Raw genomic sequence first — 20,532 nt, forward strand, 5'->3', positions numbered from 1 at the left:
GACACTAAATGGAAGGATGTTCACAATGGTGGAAAGTGGCAGAGAGTGGCAGAGTTTTGGGATTTCAGTTTATTGCCTTGTGCTGGAATAAAAGCTACCCACTGGCACAGCTATTTTTGAAGGCTGAACTTATTCACAGGCAGTGCTGGTAAAATACCAGAAGCCATACATAATGTCTAACCTCAGCTGCTACCTCATACAGCAGATTTGTACATGGGAGCCTTAAAAAGATTGATTGGTCTACTGTCCTATGGCAGCAGGAGACCACTTTTATTTCCCATGTTGGGTTTACAATGTCCCTCACATTCCCTCCTTTTCAGACACACAAAAGTTTTTTGTAAAGTTTCTCTAGGCTGTGTTGTTGGCAGCAGCAGTAACTGCCTCTTGCCTCGGGGAGTTAGATGGTGTGATTTTTGACTAGTGTCTTCAGAACCTCTGGGTTTTTAAAATACAGCTGAGAATTTCTGAATGAGATATAGACGAAAATGTCCTAATTCAGATGATTTTTATTGGCCCAGTTTTGTCTGTGATCAGTCAGCTGTGGGTTGGAGTACTCTCTGAGAACCATCAGGCATAATATGCGCCCCCCCCCCACCATGCTCTACCTCTGGTTCTCTTGGGTATTCCCCACTTCCCACCCCACATCAGTACATTCTATGATGTTCTCAGGGTGAAGCCTGGCCTAGCACCCTAAAACTGTCATCAAGTAACTGGGAGTGTCCCTAATTGTACAAGCTTAGGGAACAGGATGCTTACTAGGGGTTGGAGTATTCTTCCAAGTCGAAGGTCATGGGTTTGAATTCCCATTCGGCTTGTACCATGGTCAACTCCCTATGCAAAATACCTGCCTTTACCCCTGGCTTCTTAAGGCTGTGAGAAGGCACACAGACAGAACATGGTCCCCATCATTGCATCCCAAACTGTCCCTACATCTTGTCCCGCTAAAGTGCCCTGGAGGATTTCACTGTCCTGTAGGGGGCGAGCTACCCACACTGTCTCACTGGCCCTTCCCTGAGGTTCTGGTGGGGAATTCAGGGGGTCCTGAGCCCAAGGGTGGGATTGGGGAGTAAAAGGGTGGGCTCCCTTCCAGCCCGGAAGCCAGTATCCCCGGTTCCACTCCACGCCCTCTGGGCAATGTTGCTAGAGGTCATGGCAGGTGCGGGGTGGGAGGCGGGCACCGCAGCTCAGGAGAGGGCGCGCCCTCGAACGCCAGCACTACCCGAAGGCAGATGCAACCCAGCAGCCCACAGCCACTGACAGGCCCTGAGCGCACATAGCCCTCCTTGCTGAGGCCTCAGCTTCCTGGCGGCTCGGTAGCGGCGGGCGCCCCGATTGGCGGCCAGGTCTGGGCCCCGCCCCGCCGGGCGGGCCTCCGCGCCCTCCCCAGCCGGGCCCTCCCCTTTCCGCTGGAGGCGTCACGGACAGAGGCTTGGTGGCGCGTGGTTCCCGCTAACGGTGCGCGCCAGCTGCTGGGCTCCTTTGCAGAGGACTCGGTAGCTGCAGCTCCTGGAGCACAGCGGGCAGAGCGGCGGGCTGCGCGCGCCCCTGCTGCCACCGGGCGTCCCGCGGAGGCTCCCGCGCCCCGCGGCGACTTCCGCGCCCGCGCTTCCCTTTGTTCAAGTCCCCAAGCGGCGGCGGGGTCGGAGCCCGCGCCCTGGGCGACTGAGGCTGCCGCAGTCCACGCCCCGGCGCCCTGGCGATGCCGGACCAGATCTCTGTGTCGGAATTCGTGGCCGAGACCCTTGAGGACTACAAGGCGCCCACGGCCTCTAGCTTCACCACGCGCACGGCCCAGTGCAGGAACACCGTGGTGGCCATCGAGGAGGTGAGCGGTAGCGTAGCCCGCGCCGGGCGGGAGGCTAGGGTCGCGGGGATCGCGCTGCGTCCTGGGCACCCGGTAGGCTTCCGCGCCTGGTGACCGATACCCAGTGCCCTCCGCCTGCGCCCACACCCGGGAAAAGTTTCTGGTCCCCCAAAGCCGGACGCAGCCGGGCCAGCAGTGCCCGACACAGAAGCCCTTTGTTCCCTGCTCTAGGGAGAGGCTGCTTGACCACCTTGGGCCTTTTTTTGGGAACGCTCCTGTCTGTTCCCATTTCCAGCGCAGGGTTTCAGGTCCTTTGCTCCCATCCTCGGAAAGGTCAACTTTGGCTGCATACTGCGTGGCGGCTGCGAGCCGGGGACCCCTGCGAGCTCTGCGGCCCCGGAGTGATAGGTCTCTCTGCGCGGACCTCTCCAACTTGTTCCGGAAGTAGCCCGGCGGGAGCAGCTGTGGCTTCTGAGCCAACATGTAGAGCAGTTCCAGGGACCCCAAGCTGCTTAGGCACGGGTGCCCATCCCATCTTGGGAGGCCTGGCAGTGCCCACTACTTGCCACAGAGCAGCGCTGTAGAGGGATGTGGAGAATGGTTTCTTTGAGGTCCAAAAGTTTTTTGGTGGCCGCTTCTGGGCTACCTGTGTGGTGCCTGTTGACAGTATGATCAGCTCCTGTGCCCTTAACCTGGAAAGGGCCTGCATAGTCATTGTATTGAGTGGCTAAGCCGCGAGCTCTCCAGATCCTGGGGAAGAGGGACTGCGAGAAGGAAGCAATTTGGTTTGAAAATTGAAGCAGGATTAGAAGAGGCTGTGTGAGTCCAGAGACCACGGCTGTCCACAGCTTGGGAAAGCCTCACTTACATCATTTTCTTTACCTCCCCAACAGAATTTAGAGTTTCGTGTTTTCGGTTCTGTAGGCTTTGTTCGTCCAGCTAGACTCACAAAAGGTAGCTGGAGAACGAGACACACATGTGTAGCAGTAGTGAACCGATGACTACATTTCTTTTGCTCAGAATTTTAAGATCAAGGTACATATTTTAAAATACTCTTGCCAGAGGTTGGTGTTCGGAGAGCTTTTAAATTAAGCTATGTCATTACATCCTTTCCTGTTGGTTGAACAAAGCATTCACTATTAGGCTTTGGCTGGGCGGGGAGTTGGGTGGGGGACTAGACTATTATTCTTTCGTGTAAAATATTTGTCTTTGTAGACCTACACAGTCAGGACTAGACTCAATGAAAAATACTAGGTTCAGCATCCTGCTCTTGGAAGTGAGCTAGGGTATCCGTTCTTCTCCTTCATCCTCCCCCCCCCCTTTCTTTTCTCTCACCTCTCTTCCAAAGGATCTGCTTGTAAATCTTTTGTAGCAAATTCAGTGAGAGCAGATTGCTTTAGTCCACTTTTGTCAGCCTGGCCTTTAGGTGCCACTGATGCCTTTAATGAGGCAGGTGGGGGATGAGGGGGATGTGAGCCCCTCCCCCACGAGGGCCTTGAAAAGCACTAGGAAGATAGTCACAGTGTTTTGAAAATACATCATTAATGCTTATGAAAATGATTACATCCAAAAAAGGTAGGATTCCCTCTGTGGAAAGGACACTTGTGTGTGATGTCCTTAAAAGACAGCCCATGTTTATAAAGTCAGGACGCTTCTCTCATTGTATTGAATCAGTTAGGTATCAGTAATACTGGCAGATGTTGGAAAGCCTGGCAAATAGGAGTTGCAATTAAAGTTGGCATGGCCTCTCTCTGATTAATTTTAGTTTATTTTGGATGAACCCAAAGCTGCTTTTCCATGCAGTGCAGGAGATTACCCAAGAGCTCAGTTACTGAGTAGATTAAAGAGAGACTGGATTTGGTCTTTCTATCAAATAGCAGGCTGGCTTCACTCAGCCTCCAAAGCAGAAAATGGATTTGAGTTGGAAACAGGGAAAAACTGAACTCCTTGCAGGCTCATCTCATTTTAAGTGAGGCCAGCATCCACTCTAAGATAATAGTGTGTATGAACTGATTCGAAGGGTGAAAGGACTCAGTGTGGATTACTTAAAATAATGCTTTCTTTCTCCTCCTACATTATTTAATGTTTACTTCCAAAACAAAAAGTTGTTCTCTGTCTAGTGTAATAACACACCATGTTTACAATACTTAGACTTTAAGCAAATGTCTTTTTATGGTCGGATGAGACATTAGGGTAGGTTTTGTGACATACAAAAAGCTACGCATTTCATAGAAATACAACTAAAAAAATAAGTCCCTGGCCTTCTACTTAAATGAGTTATGGAATTAGTAAACTTATCTGATTAAGTTTGGCAAACCTGATTGCTCCCAATGGAGAATATGTCTAGCTGTTGTCATTTTCTGATTGAAATAGGCTTTCTTTCTTTTTTATTTTAAAGATTTATTTATTTTTATTATATGTAAGTATACTGTAGTTGTCCTCAGACACTCCAAAAGAGGGAGTCAGATCTCATTAAGGATGGTTGTGAGCCACCATGTGGTTGCTGGGATTTGAACTTCAAACCTTCAGAAGAGCAGTTGGGTGCTCTTACCCACTGAGCCATCTCACCAGCCCCTGAAATAGGCTTTCTTGACTTACACACCTTTAGCTAGAATATCAGTAATTCAGTCAGTGCCTGACCTGTATTACAGGTATCAAACTGTTGTGTTTAATCTCTATCCGTGATGTGCAGATGAGGAATTTGAGGCTAGGAGATCAGTTCAGGTTATAGACACAGCAAGTGGAGTTTAAACTTGACTGGATGCTGCTTTCTCAAACTGCATGGCTTTTTCTAATGCTTAGTGATGGTGCATTCTCAAAACTGCCCATAGCTAGATCAGCCACCTCCAAGTCAGGCTCCATCACTTTCCAGTTGTATGAATTGGGATGAGACCCTCCCCACCCACACACTCTTTTACAGTTTTCAGTCCAGTTCACAGTCTAGATAATCATGTCTATTTCTGAAGGTTCTGGTACAGTACCCAGTAGACTTAGTAAATGGTAGCTGCTTTACCAGATTTCACTGTAGTTACTGTATAGACCCTGGAATGAGAATGGAGCAGGGGAGAAGAAAATGGATGAATGGATGAAGGTGTGCATATAAATGGAAATTGTTGTCCCTCCCCCTAGGTGTGCCTGTGTGTGACTGTGAGAGAGAGTGTGTGTGTGTGTGTGTGTGTGTGTGTGTGTGTGTGTGTGTGTGTTGGCTCCTGTGCTGACCTAGCACAGAGGCTGACCTTGCAATGCTTTGCTGAGTAAGTTCCCCACAGCCTGTCTCTGCTTCCCATGAATCCTGGGGATCCCCATGCAGGTTCACAAGCTTGTGTAGCAAGCACCTGACCCCCTAAGCTCTCGTCCCAGCCCCCATGCATTCTCTCTAAGGAGCTTATTGTCTTGGTAACAAGTGAGAGTGTAACTGGTTTGAAACTTTTTACTTTGTGTTGACTTTCTCTGGGTGACTTACTTTGCACAGTCTGCAAAGTGCAGAGCGCAACTGGTGTCAGCTTTGTGCTTTGGAAATAAGGGAGAAAATAAGTAGTTGTGGCATAAATCTGAAAACTGAGCTGCGCCACCCCCACCCTCTTCCCAGCTTTGATTTTCTTCCCAGCTTTGATTTTTGTTTCTTAGTTTATTTGAGCCTCTGGTTACTACAAAATACTCTGGAAATAGAGAAACATTGTGTGCATTCTTGGGACACTCCTGTTGTTTGTTAGGGCTTCTTCATAGCTCCATTCATTCCTACTCTGCTTATTTGGTGTTGATGTAGTTTTAAAAATAAATTTGATATTGACTCTTAAGTATTAAAATTTAATCTCCTTCCTTCCAGGACTATGACTCTCTTATTCTATTGTCCTTGGTTACCTTGGAAATCGCTTTGCTGTTCTAACTGCAAAAGGAGAATGAACATTTGGACTGTACAGACTCTCAGGGGATGCTGTTCATGGGCCCAGGCTCCGCCCAGTAGTTCCACTGGTACTTGAAGCCTGGGTCTCCTATCATCCCCAAGGTAAAAGTGGCACTGTCCAGCATGCCTTAGTGGTAGAGACCAGGTCTACTGTGAAGATTGGCTGGCTGGAGGACTTGTATTGAAAACAGTCTTTTTTCTTTTTGTTTTTGTTTTTTGTTTGTTTGTTTGTTTTTGGTTTTGGGGTTTTTTTGGGGGGTGGGTTTCGAGACAGGTTTTCTCTGTATAGCCCTGGGTGTCCTGGAACTCACTTAATAGACCAGTCTGGCCCCGAACCCAGGAATCCAGCTGCCTCTGCCTCCTGAGTGCTGGGATTAAAGGCATGCACCACCACACCTGGCTATAACTAGCATTTTTATGAGCTTTAATTCTATGTTAAGAAAATGTGCTTTTGCCAGTTAGTTGCCTAATACCAAATGGTCAGCACCGAAGCCAGACATATAAATAATATTATACAGATTGTGCAGGCTGTGTTTACATGTTTAGGGAATATACATATATGTATAAAATAACAAAGGAAAAGAGAGGTTATGAATTTTAAAGAGGAAGCAGGGATATGCGGGTTGGTTTTGAGAATAGAAACGATGAGATTATATTACAATTTCAAAAAATAAAGAAAAGTAATTGTAAAGTAAGAAAGCATTAAATGGGCTTATTTAAGATTATTCCTTTTTGAGAGAGGTCATATAGGCACCATGGAGTCATGTGACTCTGGGTTTCAGCAGTTGACAAAACAGGAGTTCTGACCACTCTGGTTGGTTCTTCAATTCCTTTCACTGTACTGGGGTGCGTTTCCTTAGTGCAAGCTGGTGTCCATTGAGTCTCTGCAGGCCAGCTTCCATTGTTGTCGACTTAGAGGAGCCAAGACTGACAACTCCAGAGATATCAAGTGCTAACCCCTGGGGAGGCATTAGAGGCCCTTTTTTAGAGGCTTTTCTTTTCTTGTTTTACTTTTTAGTCAGGGCTTCAGGGTTGCCTTGAACTCTATGTACCAAATATAACTTTGGATTTCAGATCCTCCTGCCTCTGCCTCCACCTTCGAAGGCTGCAATTACAGCATGTGTTATCATGTTTGTTTTATGTGGTGCCAGGGATCAAACCCTGGGCCTCTTGAATGCCAGGCAAACATTCTACCAACTGAGCTGCCTCCATAGCCTCTAGAGGCATTTACTGAGGAGAGGCCTTCACTGCCACGGAGTGAGTTGTCTAATAATACACCTGGTCCCTTAGGGCTGTGGGTTCCAGAAAACCATCTGGGTTGTGTACATAAAGGCCACATAGTGAATGGACTGAGGCTGGGTCTTCCAGGCCAGGAGATCTGTGTGTGGTGGCTGCTGCTTCTTAGAGGGGCACAAGCTAAACCATGCCAATTAAGGTAACTGTTAGGGACAGACCTTCCACCTAGGGCTGTCCTAATCATCAGGATCCATTCTTCTCAGATCAAAGAAAAAGTCTCCAAAACTAATGCCCACAGGAACATGGCAGAAGAGGGGGTACAAAGAGCATCAGAGGACACATTTGGTAAAACACTTGCTTTCTGGATATAATGTGACCATTGCACCCTGGGCAGTGCCATTCCATTTATATGCACAAGATCCAGCCTAACAGATATTGAGTAATATTCCATCAGGCAGCACTAAGTGACCTTAGTAACGATGGTGATGGTGATGAAGAAGGAGAAGGAGGAGGAGGATGAAGAAGAGAAGAAGAAGAAGAGGAGGAGGAGGAGGGGATGGAGAGGGAGGAGAAATGGGGGAACTAGGAGGAAAAAGAAGACACAATGGAGACATGAAGGTGCAAGTGTCAGAGAGGATGTAGGTAGAGGTAGGAATGAGAGATAGAAACAATCAAGATATACTGTGTGCACATATGAAATTGTCAAAGAATAAATTACTAACAAATAAATAATAAACCTTCCAGTCCAGCTCACCCCTGCTTCCTGACCATTGCCTTGCCTCTAAAAACCCTAACACTAAGAACCCTAATCCTTACCCTAACCCTCTAATAGGCTAGCCCTAAGTCTAACCCTGCTTACTATGAGGGAAATGTCTTCAGTATACCTTTTGAAGTGAGAAACCATTTCTTAATCTTGATCTTTTGAGATCATCAGATCCACCTTTAATCTAGGCAATAGATTCTTTTGGCATCCTACATACATAAAAGACAATGAACAGGGTTGTTCTTTCATTTTTTATACTTGCCCTATTTTTGTATTTTAGAAAAGGTGATTTGCTAGTTTGATTTTTAAAATTGGCATTGGAAAGTACTTATTTCTTCAGAATTCTGGTACATAGTGAATATCAGCTGTAATAACCTGCAACATGAGATAACCCGCCCTTGATTTTTCTAAGTTCCCTTGGCCAAGAACCTTTCTATATTAGACATTAGAGAGACATTCTATTACATTTCCTTTCTATATCCACAGAGAAATTCATTCTGACTTGAGATATGTTTATCTAGAGAACCTGTCCTAATACAACTGTGGCTTTTCTCTACTTTGCCACTGATGGCGATGTGCTGGCTACCAAGAAGGCTCAACAGTGTTTCCCTTACATTTCTGGCTTTCCTCCCAGGGTTGGTTGGTACCTATCATCTGGGAAAGGGAGCTGCAGTCTCCCTGAGCCCAGAACTGAGCCACAAACAAAACTCTTGTTTCCTAAAATCCCTCTTTAATGTTCATTGCCTGGGTACCTTCCCACTCAGATTGATAACCCCACTGCACCTTGGGTAATGGGCTATGCATGCTCTTCCCCTGGATTTCAGGAAGAAGAAGGCAAGTGATGTGAGGCAAGCTCAGGCAAGGTCTGAAGTCAGGTCCTGGTAATGCAGGATCATTGCTCACAGAGAACAGGAGCAGGCAGCTGACTAGCCTGAGCTGGAATGTGTTGGGAACTAAAAGGGGGCCCTGGGCAAGAAAGGAAAGGGTGGGAAGGCCCACTCCCTGCCAGAGTTCCACCTATGCTCTGGACAGAGATGTGGGAGAGCTGCCATACACTCTCTGCTCAGCCCCGGGTGGGCATCTAAGCCTTTGGCCCCCCTCTTTGGGTCTGAACAAGGGGCAGTCCAACCTGGGAGCCCCGGGACTACTTTCCTAAAGCCCTGGGGTTATGAGAGAGAGGGATGAGGGATGAGAGGTTCCCACACCTGTGAGAGTGAGCACAGTGGATCTTGACTGGAGCACATGAAGGCCTTCCATCTGGAGAGTAGAAACGGCTCATTATGAGAAAGCCTATCCCATCCTCCAAGCGCAGTGGGCCTTGATGAATGGAGACATTCTCTGGTTTTAGAGCTTTATTATAGAAAGGCAGGGAGAAAGAGAGAAGGTAGAAGAGAGAGAGAGAGTCCCCCCTAGAAGGCTAGAAGTGGGAAGGCTAGATAGAAAGAGAGTAAGAGGGAGAGAGGAGAGGAGAGGAGAAGACAAAGAGAAAGGAAAGAGGAGAGAGGAGTGCAAGAAGTGAGAGGTAAGAGATAGAAGGAGTGAGAGCAAGAGAGATAGGAGGGGCTGAACAGCCCTTTTTATGGGTTTTACTGTTGCTAGGTAACTGGGGAGAGTTTAGCCTGAAGGTCAGAAGCTTGGGATATTGCCTACCTGACTTTTAGCCAGGCTTCTCCTGTGGTGGCTGGGGTGGGGGTGGGGGACGGTAACTTAGGCAGGAGCCTGAGTTCCAGAAGCATGAGGGAATTGATGCCTTCCTTGTCAAGTAAGTGAATTATCACCCTCCCGGATTCAGACCTCTGGTCAACTGGAGACCAACCTGTCTGTGCATAGCCCAATGTCCCACATGAATGTTGAGTTCTCCCTCAGGGGCTGGGAGGGGTGAGAGTCCTCTTGGGGACTGGCTCAAATGCTAATGTAGTGCAAACCACACCTGAGATCTGGAAAAGGTGTGGCCCTGGACATGAAGCACACTTTAACCATGAGGAAGGGTGAGGCCCACTGGCCAATCAAGATCTCCACAAGCAGACCTGCCAGTCAGACAAGGAGGCGGGATCTTCCAGGTGCCTTTCCCCAAGTTCACTGTGGCTGTGCAGGCTTGAATGGTTCTCTGTGTCCTGCTCTGAGCTCTGCTGTTGGGTGCTGTGAGAGGACCTCAGGGAAGCTCTGAATTCCAGGCATGGTGAGCACAGGGTTACTGCTCACAGAGGGTAGGGGCAGGGTGGTGCTGAGCAGTGGAAGCTGGGGTGGTGAGTCCTCTCTGAGGCTGGATGGGAAGTATAAGCCATATGTGAGCACCTGTGAGGTCTCTCGTGTTGCTTCTCACTTGCTCCATCAGGGGTGACCTCTAATAACTTCCCTATCATTTCCCAAATCCTTTGGACCTTAGTTAGGCTGGCTTGTGAAAACAAGGGTGGTTTCTTTGAGTCTGTAGCACACATGTCCAAACCCCTTTGTCTTTATTTATACATTACGAAAACAGGTAAAATTCTAATAGGTCTGATTTCATACATTATACTTGTTTTTGTTTTGTTTAGGTTTTGTTAATTTTTGTTCTGTTGCAGTTTTTCATATTTTTTGCATCACATGTTTAGTGAGTTTATTATTATTTGGGAAAGGGACTTTAATAATTTCAGAATTTTTTTGTGGTTTTATTGGAAAATGATAGACCTCTGAGCTGATATTCTTCTATTCCAATCGTTTGTAATTTTCGCCTTCACATACTTTGCAGAAGTCCCAGTTGTTTATTGCCACGAAACTTTTAGAATCCACATTTTTTTAACTGAAATATCAATTTTTTCTCTTCGTTTTGAATCCATGAGATTCTGTCTTCCTTTCCTGTTCTGTGGGTGAACCTTGCCTCTGTAGTTGTCAGGTAATCTCATGTCCTGCTCTTAGGGACTTAGCAACTCCTTATGTCATTTCCTGCCTCCATCCCCTGTGTCAGTTGTCAGGCGTGCTTTATATACATCAGCCACCAGCTATAGCAGCTCTCTATTTTTGTTCCCTGTCTCTGTTCTCTGCACATGCACACTCTCTGTCATCTCTCCCCTCATGGCTCTCTTTCTCCTCCCTGTCTGTGTGTCTGTCTGCAGGTCCTCTTGTGTACTTCTATCCCTTCCCCAGGTTCTCACTCCTCTCCCTTCCCCCAAACAACCTCTTTTGCACTTTATCTGTTGCATGCTTTAATTTCTCAGACCTGCTGTGATGGGATAGCTTGGATTTCTTGGTTGCAATTGTTCCTGGCTGTTACTCTCTATGTTGCTATGCTGGTGTGTAGCCATCTCTGTTTGGGTGATTATTGACCTAGGTACTGGCCTCTGGGTTTGTCTTTTTGGGTGGGAGTTTTGTTCCTGGGTTACTGTTTGATACATGGATTTGAAGAGAGTGTTCACTGACAGTTTCCTATTTTACTGACCTATTTTGTAGGTATGGTCAACAGGGGATGCTTTGTGATATTAAAATCTGGGAGAAGCGACAGGCAGGAACAGAAGATCTTAGTAATCCACAAGGAGCCGTAGTCAGAAGAGAGGTCAAGCAGCCCATGGTGTTTAATACAATGTTGGAACAACTGGGAAAATTGAACCTGTGGTAAATCAATCAATCATGAGGTTGATCTATGGAAGCTTACCTTGTGTCCTTTCAGTCATGGAATGTGGTTGAATAGGGAGTATCTGCCCAAGTGGGGGCTGAGACACAGGGATGAGGCAGGAATGGATAGGCAGGTGGGGATTGTCTATGGTATCTATAGGAGGCTTGCACAGGAGGAGAGGATATTTCCACTGCTACTCTTTACCAGTGTTAAGGGCAGCTGATATTAGGGTCTGCAGTAACAGAGAGTGAGGTAGGTCTTTGGACAAAGTCTAGTCTACAGACAGGCATGGTTGTGGTTAACCAGGAGTTTCTGTCTATAATCAGGGGCTCAGCAACAGAGATGAGTTTGTAAATCCCAAACAGTTTGCTTTTTGAGAATGTACATTTGTACATTCCAGCAAAAATCCCATGACAAAATCCCCTTATCAACAGCCAGTTAAGGTACATCAGCAGGGTTAAGCTACATAGAGATAACTAAGACCTCCTATAGAAACCAAAAACAGAAACAGCTTACCCATCATGGTTGTCAGATTTTTTTGCCCCCCTTGCTTGGTTCCTGCACATTATGCCAGACATACAATTTTCAAAATATTACAATGCTGATTTGTATGCAAACTCCCCACTCTTGTTGTAACTACAATAAATACTCAAAACCTCTAGACTTGATCTCTCAGTTTGTACCTAATGGGAGTTTGACTGCTGAGAGTCCTTGTTACTGAGGTCATAAAAAAGGCCTCTGTGTGTTTGCATTGCAATAGGCTCTGTGCTGTTCATTACAGTTTCTGTAAGTTAGGCATAAAACCTTCATGCTTTGACTGGAACCCCAAGACCCTCAGGACTCCCATCGGAACGCTTGAAAGACCGCTGTTAGGATGTGTCATTGTTGTTCTTTGCATCAGTGACCTGTCTGTCAGAAATGTGTCTGTGTACCTTGGTTTTTTTATTTTTCTTGAGTACTTGTGGAGTGAGATGAACATAGTGAATGTGGAACTCCAGTGAAGTGGAAATGCTGGCGAGTCGTAGCTACAAAGGGCTAGGAAGATGTTCCAGACTCTGGAACAGGGGTTGTGTGCCCCTGGCCTTAATTTCTGGGAAGTTACAGTAGTCTTGGAACCCTGCTCCATGGCTCACAGCTGCCAATCCTGTCTTCATTTTCTCCTCTGTACAAGTGGTGGAATCTGCTGCTTAGCCTTCACCGCCCCCTCGTGGCCCTCTATTATGTGTGTGCCACTTTAGTATTCTCTAACCGAGAGAGGAAATGAGACTGTTTCCATCCCAATTGATATAGTTACTCACCTTCCACCTTGGGTTAAATCCCTCTTATCAAGAGGACCTGTACCCATTAAATTGCCCCTGACAGAGAGCTCTTTATGACCACATTCAGGGTAAAATCAGACCCTGCAAAACAGGGTGGAAAGGACAAAGAACTCATTTTGCCCCCTTCTAAACAACCCTGTTCTCAGTCTATATGTGACTCTGTAGTTTTGAACTTGGAGCTGTTAGTATATAGGAGGTTGTTTTTCATCCCTTCCAGCAAAGTTAGCATATCTTCCTTAGACCAGCAGTCTTATTTCCAGGTCTGTGGGGCAATCTACTCCTCTATTCACCTTCCAGCTGTTTGGCCACCTCTTTGGTCTCCCTGGCCTGGGAATCCAGGGTTAAGGACACCACACCACAGGGCAGTGCAGCTTCCCTTCTCCCCATTCCACCATATCCTTCCATGCTCTGAGCCAGGAGCCCTTCCCATTTTATCCTGGCTCAGACACTACTCCCACTCCCTGATGTGGTGGCAGGGGTCCTGTAATGATATGGTTAGATCATTGGTTTTGGAATTTTACAACTCTCTCATTTATTATTGTCTCTGTGTCATAGTTGTTTTAACTCAACATTTCAGGCTACAGTCATCTGAAGGAGCCTCAGTTGCAGGTGTGCCCTCATCAGAATGGCTGGTTTCTATGTCTCTGAGAGATAGTGTTGATAATTGATATAGGAAGACTCTTCCATGAAGGGTGGCAATATTGGGAAGCAAGTGGACATGGGTTGGATGAGAGAGCTAGGTGAGCATTGTAGCCGCCTCTGGCCATGTGAACTGGGTTCCCCTGAAAGGCAGCCCGGGGCTGAAAGAGATCAGAGGGCAACAAAAGAATGAGGCCAAGACAAACCTTTCTGTTCAAAGCCTCTGAAGTTTACTGAGAGTCCCTGCTTATAAAGAGGGTAGGCCCATCATCTGCCAGCCCATTCTTTGTGCCTGGAGCCAGCCCATAGGCGATCTATAGGGCTTGTCTCCAGATAGTCTCCAGGACCTTTCAGCACGAAGCAGAGTATTGGAAAAGAGCAAATAGGGCCATCAAGGTCAGAAGTCTCTACCCTAGGTGTACTGTCTGGTTTTATGTGTCAACTTGACCAGCTGGAGTTATCACAGAGAAAGGAGCTTCAGTTGAGGAAATGCCTCCATGAGATCCAACTGTAAGGCATTTTCTCCATTAGTGATCAAGGGGGAAAGGCCCCTTTGTGGGTGGGACCATCTCTGGGCTGGTAGTCTTGGTTCTATAAGAGAGCAAGCTGAGCAAGCCAGGGGAGGCAAGCCAGTAATGAACATCCCTCCATGGTCTCTGTATCAGCTCCTGCTTTCTGACCTGCTTGAGTTCCAGTCCTGACTTCCTTGGTGATGAACAGCAGTATTGAAGTGTAAGGCGAATAAACCCTTTCCTCCCCAACTTGCTTCTTGGTCATGATGTTTGTTTAGGAATAGAAACCCTGACTAAGACACTAGGTAATCTCCTTCTTAATGGCAGCAAGGTGAAAGTCTGGCTCAGCCTGCTTCAAGGCTGAGGGAGGCTACAGAGCATGAGAGAGTGACCAAGCAAGAAAGCAAGGCAGGAAGTAGTGTTTGTCAAATATTTTTGCCTTCATTTTCTTTTTTTTTTTTTTTTTTTTTTTTTAACCTTGACATTTAGGATTTATTTAAACTGTCCATATTAGCTCTTTGTGACTAGAAAAACAGAAACATCTGGTAATCTGGTGATATATTGTGGGCATGAGACAGAGCAAAATACATTTTCTGACTTTTAGTTATTAACTTTGCTGAGTAAGTGTGTTTGGGGTTTTGGTTTGAGCTTTATAGTTTTTTTTTTTTTTTTTATATTTTTATTACATATTTTCCTCAATTACATTTCCAATACTATCCCAAAAGTCCCCCATAGCGCCCCCCCACTTCCCTACCCACCCATTCCCATTCTTTTGGCCCTGGCATTCCCCTATATTGGGGCATATAAAGTTTGCAAGTCCAATGGGCCTCTCTTTCCAGTGATGGCCGACTAGGCCATTTTCGATACATATGCAGCTAGAGACAAGAGCTCCAGGGTTCTGGTTAGTACATCATGTTGTTCCAACAATAGGGTTGCAGATCCCTTTAGCTCCTTGGGTACTTTCTCTAGCTTCTCCATTGGGAGCCCTGTGATACATCCAATAGCTGACTGTGAACATCCACTCCTGTGTTTGCTAGGCCCCGGCATCGTCTCACAAGAGACAGCTATATTTGGGTCCTTTCAGCAAAATCTTGCTAGTGTATGCAATGGTGTCAGCGTTTAGAAGCTGATTATGGGACGGATCCCTGGATACAGCAGTCTCTAAATGGTCCATTCTTTCATCACAGCTACGAACTTTGTCTCTGTAACTCCTTCCCTAGGTGTTTTGTTCCCAATTCTAAGAAGGTGCACAGTGTCCACACTTTGGTCTTCATTCTTCTTGAGTTTCATGCGTTTATCAAATTGTATCTTATATCTTGGGTATCCTAAGTTTTGGGCTAATATCCACTTATCAATGAATACATATTGTGTGAGTTCTTTTGTGATTGTGTTACTTCACTCAAGATGATGCCCTCCAGGTCCATCCATTTGGCTAGGAATTTCATAAATTCATTCTTTTTAATAGCTGAGTAGTACTCCATTTTGCCTTCATTTTCTAGCTTCAGTTTCTAGTCTGAGCTCGCAGTAGGATGTGCTGTGATCTGACAGAACCATGTAAAACAAACATTTATTACCTGAGATGCTTCTGCTCAGAGGAAACCATCACAGCAGCAGAGTTGCAAGGCAGAACAATAACAACAAAAGCAACAACAACAGCAACAACAACAATTGTTTCAAAAGCTGATTTTGCTGCTGGACAGAATCTCTGTTCTCTATTGAAGGAATATGGAAAATATCAGAAATTGAGATGGCAAAAGTCATAGAAAGCTGTATATGGAGCTTAATCGGTTGTTCCCATAGGATCTGGAAGATTGGAGCGTTTACAGTAATGCAGCCACAGGAAGTTGAGGTCATACTATTTCAGTGGAAAATAGACTGAAAACTTTAGGAAGAGGTCATTTCTGTGATATTTTGGCCAAAAAAAAAAAAAAAAAAAGAAAAGAAAACTAGAAAACTTTTGTACTTGGCTTATGCCCTGAGATGTTGAGTAGGTCAAACAAACAAAAATATTGCCTGATTTGTATATTTTTATGCAACTGATAATTATTTGTTCAATCTTCCTATTTCTTTTTTTTTTTTTTTTTTCCTCTGAGACAGAGTTTCTCTGTGTCTCCCTGGCTGTTCAGGAACTTACTTTGTAGACCAGGCTGTCCTCGAACTCAGAAATCCCCCTGCCTCTGCCTCCTGAGTGCTGGGATTAAAGTCCTGCTCCACCAAGACCTGACTTCCCCTATTTCTTTATTCAATTTACATTCTAATTGTTACACACATCCCATTCCACCTTCCACAGTCCCTCATTACTGACTCCCTTTTATCTCCCCAGGGATGGTGGGAACCACTTTAGTATCCCTGAACTATGGCATGTCAAGTCTCTGCAGGGTTAGACACATCCTTTCCCACTGAGGTCAGACAAAGCATCCCAGTTAGGGAAACAGTTTGCACAGTCAGGAACAGCTTAAGGGACATGCCCTGCTCTGGATGTTGGGGACCCCATGAAGACTGACCAGCACATCCACTACATATATGGTGGGGGCCTCCATCCCAGTCTGTGTGTGCTCGTTGGTTGGTGGCTCCATCTCTGAGAGTCTCCTAGGTTCTGGGTTATTTGACTCTGAGGGTCTTCTCATGGACTTCCTATTCCTACAGAGGCCGTCAATTCTTTTCCCAACTCTTTTAAAATACTCCCTGAGCCCTGTCCAATGTTAGGTTGTGGGTCTCTGCATATGTTTCAGTCAGATGCTGGATGGAGACGCTCAGAGGGCAATGATGCTAAGCTACTATCTACAAGTATAACAAATTATCCTCAGTAATGCCAGCCTTGGTGCTTGCCCATGTGATGGGTTACCAGTAGGGTAGGGTATAGTTTGGCCATTCCCTCAGTCTCTGTTTCAACTTTGTGCCTGCCTTACTTGCAGACAGAACAAATTTTGGGAGTAAAGGTATTTGGTTTTCTTGGTGTAGTGAACACTTCACTGGTGGTTCTGCCTGACTGCAAGATGTCACCTCTTCATGGCCCATAATTCAATGCTTTATATCTAAGCAAAGATCACCTCCCTAGCCGCATTTGTGCCCTCCCATTCATAGTCTCAGGCACATTATACAGATGCCCCCACCCTAACCCCCCTCTCTCCCAGCATCTGCTGATTTCATTTCATTTTCCTGGCTCTCTGGCCCTTGTCTCTTACCACACTTGTTCCTAACACTCCCCTTCTTATTTCTTAACTACTGTCTCATCCAGTTTCTCCCTTCCATCTACCTCTTCTGTCTCTTTCATACCCCATTCAGTGAGATTCAACCATGCTCTTTTGTGCCATGTCTTGTTTACTGTCTTTCCGTCTATGAAGTGCATTGTGTGTATCCTGTACTTATGGTTATTATTCACTTGGAAGTGAGTATGTACATTCATGTCCTTTTGGGCCTGAGTTACCTCATTCCAGATATTAGTTTCTAATTGTACCCATTTCTCTGCAAAATTCATGATGTCCTTGTTTTTCATACCTGAGAAGCACTCCATTTTGTAAATGAAACATGGTTTTTGTGTCCACATTTTAGTTGAGGAACATCTGCATTCTTTCCTGTTTCTAACTGTTATAAATAAAGTGGCTGTGAACTTATTGGAGCAAATGCCCTTTTGGGTATGTGCCTATGAAGGTACCCTGAGTGTAGTACTTCCTTTGGCTTGCTATGTTTTAAATTAATGGAAGGAGTATTCAACGTGTTTCCTCATCCCAGGATGGAACCTTAAACAAAACCTGCTGCAAATGTGGTCCAAGTGAGGCAGGGTCCGTTAATTTAGAAGCAAAACTTCACAGGATCATCCATATCATGCTGCTTCTGGAAACTGAAAGATGAAAATACCATGGTCATAGATTCTTTCTCTATGGTTTCAGTTTAGCACCACTCCAGCCATCTTTTGACAGAGTCAGGATCCCAGGGAAGACTCTGTGAGAGTTCCTTGCTTGTAAGTGGTGAGGTTGATGCTTGAGTTGCATTTTGTGACCACAGGTTGTGGAGAAAACTAACGCATTGAGAATTCTGCCATGGAGAGGTGCTTACAGGGAGATGAAGTACCCAAACTGAGAGATGTATGAGAAGTTACAGGAAGAGCACCATCTATGCCTTTAGGAATTGAAGTCCAATGTGTTTGAGACAAAGCTATAGGATTTGGTGTTTGCCCTTCTGTTTCTCTTGCCTTTGTCCAATCTTCTCTCCCTGTGTGCACATTCCTATTGATTGGAATGGGAAGGGGTATTCAGTGCCATTTTAAGTTGGAAAGATATAGCTTGCTGTTTGATTTTGCAATTTTGCTTTCTGATGTGGCTGTCAAGATATTGTTTTGAGTGTCAGCAGAGACTTTAGACGTTTAAACAGTGCAGGAGTCTTTCTAGATTCATCTTGGGGAGATGAAAGTGTATATACACTCAAAATTTTCCTTTTTCTTTCTTTCCTTTTTTTTAAATCCTATAATTTAGATATTCATTATCACCCTGATCACTGTCCTTACTCTAGGTCCCTGCCCTCACAGACTCCCTCCTCCCAATCTCCTCTGTTTCTCCTTTGAGTGGGGTTGGGGCCCCCTATGTACGCCGTGGGCACATAGATTATAGTCTATTTCTTAGGATGGCATATGCTCATGACATCAATACTGCCTGAGGTTTCAGAGTCATTATATTCTGGGTGTTGATGTTTTCCCAAACTCTTGTGTTTGTTTTGAAATTTTTAAATAAATAGGAGTGTTTTGCCTGTGTGCGTGAATATGAATATCATGTGTGCCTCATCCTTAGTGTTGTTGGAAGGTGGACTCAGAACTCCTGTTCATAAAGCCATGGGTCACGTGAATGCTAGTAATTGAACACTGTTATCTGGAAGACCAGCAAGAGCTTTCCTCGGCTGAGTTATCGCTCTCTCCTGCCTTATGCTGCTTTTTATGTTCAACACTTATATTAATAATATTTTCATCTGTCCATTGGTCCATTAAATGTGCCTTGATTGCTAGTAAAGTTTTACTAATGTTGCAGTTTAAAGCGGTACACTTCCTGTTTCTGCTTGATGAGTACATAAGTGCAGGGAATGTATACTTCTTTGTAGGAACTGTAGTAAACAACTGAGTTCTTTCTATCATTTTTGTCTCCGTGGTTGTTTTTTGCAGTGGAGTAAGGATCTTAATATGTAACCTTTGCTGTCCTGGAATGTGTTACATAGAACAGACAGGGATCCACCTCAATGACGTATACCTGCCCGTGATTCTGGGATTAAAGACATGAACAAATACACCCTGCTTGTCCATGATTTTTCTCGTTAGTGATTCTTCTTACAATTTCGGGGATATGTGCTCAGTACTGTTGATCTGTTTCACCCTACATCTCCCTCACAATTGAAATTCCTCTCGAAAGTCTTTACCCTATTTATTTAAAATGATCATAAGCAACACAGGTGAACCTTCAACTCAATTTCCTTTAAAATGTTATAGTACTTAGGTTATAACTTCTGTGTCAGGAAGTCAGTGGAGGAAGCACCAGAATTACATGAATATGTAATATGAATATGAATATGGTCAAGGAAGCATACATTTGATTTACAATGATGTCAGTACCATGCTTTGTGATGTACACATGTATGGGATATTTTAGGATGCAGTGACTTATGATGATGTGCATGTGAACTTCACTGGGGAAGAGTGGAATTTGCTGGATCCTTCCCAGAAGAGTCTCTACAAAGATGTGATGCTGGAGACCTACTGGAACCTCACTGTTATAGGTATGACTGTGAATTTTCTTTTGCTTTTCAAAATAGTGGGAAGACATGTCTCTTGGTGAGTGATGGTGCTCTGCTATTACAATTGAGAACAAGGAAGACTGAGCTGAATAAATAGTGTCCAGTGATGTGAAAATTCACAGTACCTTGAATTTTGCCTTATTTCCAATACTGTATCATTCATTATTCTGGTATTGTCTTTTAGGCTACACTTGGGAAAACCATCATATTGAAAGACATTGTCAAAGTTCAAGAAGAAATGAAAGGTAATTTTCACGTGAAAGCTTATGCAATTATGCCTCTAAGGAAATTTTACTATGATATGGAAGCTCTAAATCAAAGCAGGAGTGTAAAATGTCAATACTTGAGGTGTAACTATAATTACAATATTTTTTCAATATTTATTTATTTATTATATATAAGTACACTGTAGCTGTCCGCAGATACTCCAGAAGAGGGCATCAAATTTTGTTACAGATGGTTATGAGCCACCATGTGGTTGCTGGGATTTGAACTCAGGACCCTCGTAAGGGCAGTCTGTGCTCTTTACCACTGAGCCATCTCTCCAGCCCTAATAATACTATTCTTAAAAAAAAATGTACTGCCTAGATGTAGTTATGTGATTTATTTATCAAAGCATTCCTTTAAAAAAAAAAAGGCGAGAAAACATTGCCTTAAGGGATACCTTTATTCAATTTGTACCTCTATTAGAGCTATACTGATCTGACAATGTGTATAGACTTACAAGACTTAGATATTGCACATCGAATAGTGATAAATATATATGCAAAACCTTCCGATAAGCAAAATATCCATGGGAAAGTTGGTGATGCTCATATTCTTATAGTGAAATTGATCATTTGTTTAGGGTACAGTTTATGAGAATCAAGAGTGTTGTCATAGGAGAAACCTTAATTCATATATTACACGTCTATGATTAACAAAAAGTCAAACAGTGTGAATGCAGTGTGGAAACCTTTCATCTATTACTCTTCTATTAATATATATATCA

General features: G+C 44.7%; 1 protein-coding gene across 1 annotated transcript in view; it reads left to right on the forward strand.

The window, feature by feature from the left end:
• The first annotated feature begins 1,599 nt into the window (after positions 1–1,599).
• The window catches only part of LOC147001173 (arf-GAP with SH3 domain, ANK repeat and PH domain-containing protein 2-like), a 53,211-nt gene continuing 34,278 nt past the window's right edge, over positions 1,600–20,532 (forward strand). Inside the window, exons 1-3 of the mRNA XM_085830240.1 lie at positions 1,600–1,825; positions 19,397–19,523; positions 19,726–19,786. Coding sequence (XP_085686366.1) covers positions 1,700–1,825; positions 19,397–19,523; positions 19,726–19,786 — 314 coding nt within the window. The 5' untranslated portion in view covers positions 1,600–1,699. The remainder of the gene's footprint in view (positions 1,826–19,396; positions 19,524–19,725; positions 19,787–20,532) is intronic.

The sequence above is a fragment of the Mus caroli genome, unplaced genomic scaffold (genome assembly GCF_978045245.1).
Source record: "Mus caroli unplaced genomic scaffold, Mus_caroli_1 scaffold_14, whole genome shotgun sequence".
Taxonomy (NCBI): Eukaryota; Metazoa; Chordata; class Mammalia; order Rodentia; family Muridae; genus Mus; species Mus caroli.